The 1,379-nt window shown below is 59.4% G+C and overlaps 1 protein-coding gene across 1 annotated transcript in view; it reads left to right on the plus strand.

Annotated features, from left to right (window-relative positions):
- PIEZO1 (piezo-type mechanosensitive ion channel component 1) overlaps positions 1-1,379 on the plus strand; it is a 27,559-nt gene that overhangs the window by 15,562 nt on the left and 10,618 nt on the right. The window contains exon 24 of the mRNA XM_010843994.1: positions 1,354-1,376. Coding sequence (XP_010842296.1) covers positions 1,354-1,376 — 23 coding nt within the window. The remainder of the gene's footprint in view (positions 1-1,353; positions 1,377-1,379) is intronic.

Below are 1,379 nucleotides of genomic sequence, written 5' to 3' on the forward strand. Positions count from 1 at the left end.
GTTCTCCCTGAATCCGTTGTTTACTTTTTGCCAAGAATTTTATTTTGAAAAGTTTCAAATGATCAGAGAGGTTGAGAGTTTGAAAAATAGTCTGGGCGTGCGCTTCTCTTGGCTAGTGGGGGCTGTCTGGAGTCCACGTCCAGTATGCCCAGGGTGGAGGCCTCTGTGTGCAGGGCGGTGACCATGCTCGGCCGCCCATCCCTGGACGACACCTTGGTCTGGTGTGCCATCCAAGCTCAGTGGCCGCATCCTCAAGGCCGTGTCCCTGGTGGCTGCTGGCTCTGAGCAGGACCTGACAGGAGCGCTTGGCCATCTCCTTCCGTCACCTTTCTGTTGGGACCTTTCCGGGGTCAGGCCACGGGCTGGCAGAAAGCCCTGATCTTGGAATTGTGGGCTATGCCCCAGGCTTAGAGGCTGGTGAACACGTGGGCAGGAACGGCCCACAGCTGGGGGAGTGAGCGGCCATCAGCCCTGCGTGCTGAGGGGCTGGCTCGCGGTCTTGTGTGTGCACATCCACACCTGCAGACTCCCTGCTGCGGGCAGGCCTGCGTGCGGTGCACATCGGTTCCGACTTCCGTTACTCCTGGCGCACTCGTTAGTTGTCCTCTCTGTGAGAGGAGTTGGGGTTTCTCCCCCTCCTGCTGTTTCCTGTGGTCTGCAGGTACAGGGGTTTCTCTGGACGCCTTGTAATGTCCTGTGCTCCCTTTCACATTCGGAGCGTCTCGGCGGTGCCTGGAGCCCCCAGGCAGCCCTTCCTCCCTCAGTGTCTGTGGAAGGCAGATCCCTGGCCCGGGAAATGCCACTTTTGGTTGACAGTCTGTGAGTTTTGACAGAGAGCAGCAGAAGCACAACAGAGCTTGTAAACATGCTTCACGTAGTTGTGAAGCGTCAGCCTCTGACTCGACCTGGCACAGCGACCCAAGTTAAGAACCAGAAGAGGTGCAGGAGATGTCGGGGATGAGGTGCTGCAGAGGTCTGCTTGTTCACCAGTGTGCAGGTGTCTGTGGGGCCGTGGTTTCTGTTTCTCTGGGGTGATCACCCCAGGTAGTCCTGCCAGTTCCCCTCTGCTCCGTTACTGGGCGTCCACACTGTTTTAGCGATTCTGACAGGTGTGCAGTGAAGCCTCATTTGGGTCTATCTGGGCTGTGGCCCACACGCAGGGCTCCGGCCCCACCCCCCTCAACCCCTGTGCCCCACCCACATCCCCCCGCCCACCCAGGGCGTCTGGAGTGCATGTCTGTGAGAACTGGGCTCCCTAGGCCTGTGTGCAAGAGGGTGTGTATGTGCGACTCCTGGGGTTACTGGGGTTGGAGGTGGGTTGGGACAGTGGATGACCACACCCTCTGCCTACAGACTACCCGTGGCGCTGGAGCCGGGCC

Source organism: Bison bison, unplaced genomic scaffold, assembly GCF_000754665.1.
Source record: "Bison bison bison isolate TAMUID 2011002044 unplaced genomic scaffold, Bison_UMD1.0 scf7180017864192, whole genome shotgun sequence".
In the NCBI taxonomy this organism is placed as follows: domain Eukaryota; kingdom Metazoa; phylum Chordata; class Mammalia; order Artiodactyla; family Bovidae; genus Bison; species Bison bison.